The sequence below is a fragment of the Etheostoma spectabile genome, chromosome 13 (assembly GCF_008692095.1).
Source record: "Etheostoma spectabile isolate EspeVRDwgs_2016 chromosome 13, UIUC_Espe_1.0, whole genome shotgun sequence".
Taxonomy (NCBI): domain Eukaryota; kingdom Metazoa; phylum Chordata; class Actinopteri; order Perciformes; family Percidae; genus Etheostoma; species Etheostoma spectabile.
In genome coordinates, this window is record NC_045745.1 from 27368106 (window position 1) to 27370202 (window position 2097).

General features: G+C 47.7%; 1 protein-coding gene across 3 annotated transcripts in view; it reads right to left on the bottom strand.

Annotated features, from left to right (window-relative positions):
* The window catches only part of LOC116700585 (Down syndrome cell adhesion molecule-like protein 1 homolog), a gene marked incomplete at its 5' end in the record, with an annotated part of 54215 nt that overhangs the window by 24270 nt on the left and 27848 nt on the right, over positions 1-2097 (bottom strand). For all 3 annotated transcript variants that reach the window (XR_004334687.1, XM_032533899.1, XM_032533898.1), the window contains 2 exon segments: positions 663-941; positions 1034-1180. Coding sequence is in view for 2 of the 3 variants with exons in the window: in XM_032533899.1 (XP_032389790.1) it covers positions 663-941; positions 1034-1180 (426 nt within the window).

Below are 2097 nucleotides of genomic sequence, written 5' to 3' on the forward strand. Positions count from 1 at the left end.
TGTGTGTGTGTGTGTGTGTGTGTGTGTGTGCGCACAAATGTCAGTGAGCAATAAGGCAGCTGGTGGTGTGTGCTGGGGGGCATCACTGTGCCTCCCAACCCCCCCTCACCCTGTCAGAGTCACAGAGTGTGCTGCCATGATGTGCCCACTGGCAAAGCCTACCGCCTCTTTATTCTCTCCCTCTGTCTCGCCCTCTCCCGCTCTTTGTTTCTTTGTATACTTTACACAATGTACATTTATCTCCGCCCTTCTTGTTATCTTGTTATTACATTGTAGATAATGTCATTCCAGCACTGTCTGGATGTCTGATCGTCCCTTCTGTGACCCTCGTTTTTATCTCCGTCTTCCTCACCCTTCTCCCTGATGGTGAATGCTGCTGGCAGCTGTGTTAAGGATTCAGTCTCAGTGAATTACTGCCCTGTCTCTCTTTTTGAGACATGATATGGCGGGGCATCATACAGCTCACACACATGTTTTTTACAGACACACTCTAGGTGTGACTTATATGTGTGCCTCAAACCAAAAGGAAGCAATTTTGTGAATGTGTCCATCAGCCAGGCTGATTCACTGAGAAGACAGCGTGGGAGTCTGTCAGGTTGTTTAGCGATAGAGTTGTGCTTGTGTGTGTGTGTGTGTGTGTGTGTGTAGTTGTGCTCACAAACCTATAACGTGAAGCTGTCCAGACACCTCCTTTGAGCCAAAACTGTTGGTGACTTCGCATGCGTAGCTGCCGCTGTCTTCCTGCTTCAGGTCACTGATGGTCAGCCCTGTCAAACGCCGTGTCCAGCGGGCATCCGAGGGCAGCGGGCGACCATCTTTAAGCCAACGCACGGTGGGGCTAGGGTACCCTCCCGCTATGCAGGGGAGTTCGATACTCTGGCCTGCGTGCACCTCCCCTGCTTGGAAACTGTCCAGGATGGTGGGTGAGGACTCGTTAGGGTCTGGAGGGCAGAGATAGGATTAGTTTTAGCTTCAAGACAAAGAGAAATATCAGACTAACATGAGGAAACTGACACAACACCAAGCTGCTCACCCATCACAGAGAGCCTGGCTCCGTTGCTTTGGCGCGTCTCGCCGCTGTACTTATGTTTGGTGATGCACCGGTATGTGGAGAGGGCATCCTCCTTCTGAACATCAGAGATGTAAAGAGCCCCAAAGGTGGTCAGCGAGAACCTGTTACCTGAGGAAGACATCCAGTGAAGACTTGCATTAGTTTTCCCAAAGAAAAACCTGCTGACAGACAGAAACACGCTGTAAAAAACCTGCACTAAGACAATCGCTCCGGTGCAAATGCATTGTACTCATTGCAAAACCGTATTTTGCTAAGGACAAACAGCTGCCCGAACAGTTGGCACTACCTGCCTGATAATGTTGCTTCCCAAAAGCTGGCACTCTTTCAAGGCCTGGAGGACACACAGCGGTCACTTACACCACCCATAGACATAGCAGAGACAGATTTACTGCCGCTCCACACTCAACGTAAAACTCTTATGCACCATCATCACCAAACTATCTCATTGTTCTTCCTTTAAAGTGTGGTGACAAAAGTGGAAAGCCAAAGATCAAGTGTGCCAATATTTGATGAGAGCTGCCTTTTCTATTTCACAGCATTTGTTTCATGTCTCACCATTGTGCATTCATAGAACCATGGTTATGTAAATACTTCCATGTTTTCATGCTGTGCCCATTGACTAAAGGAAGAGAGGGGAACAATAGCAATTGTCTTAATAAAAGTGACATATTTCAAAATGGTTGCCACTATACAATAAGGTTAGTTATCTATAAATTGTGACAAACCAGCAGCTGGATTGGTCGCATTCAGGTGCACCTGTGTGTTTATCAGCATCAATATTTTATCTACAAGCTCTGTATTTGTCGGGGTCTTGCAAAGGGGTTGAGTAGGAATACTGAAGGTAGCAGTTATGGACTGTGCATGTGTTTGCATGGAATATACCGCATGACCCGAGAGGGAGGCACAAGCTACAATTTCACAGCAGCCTTTGTTTGCCCCCAGAATGAAGCCTTACAGGATAATGAGCACTTTAAGACTGCTACTCCCACAACACCGACGACTCGCCTGTCACAACACTGACACAG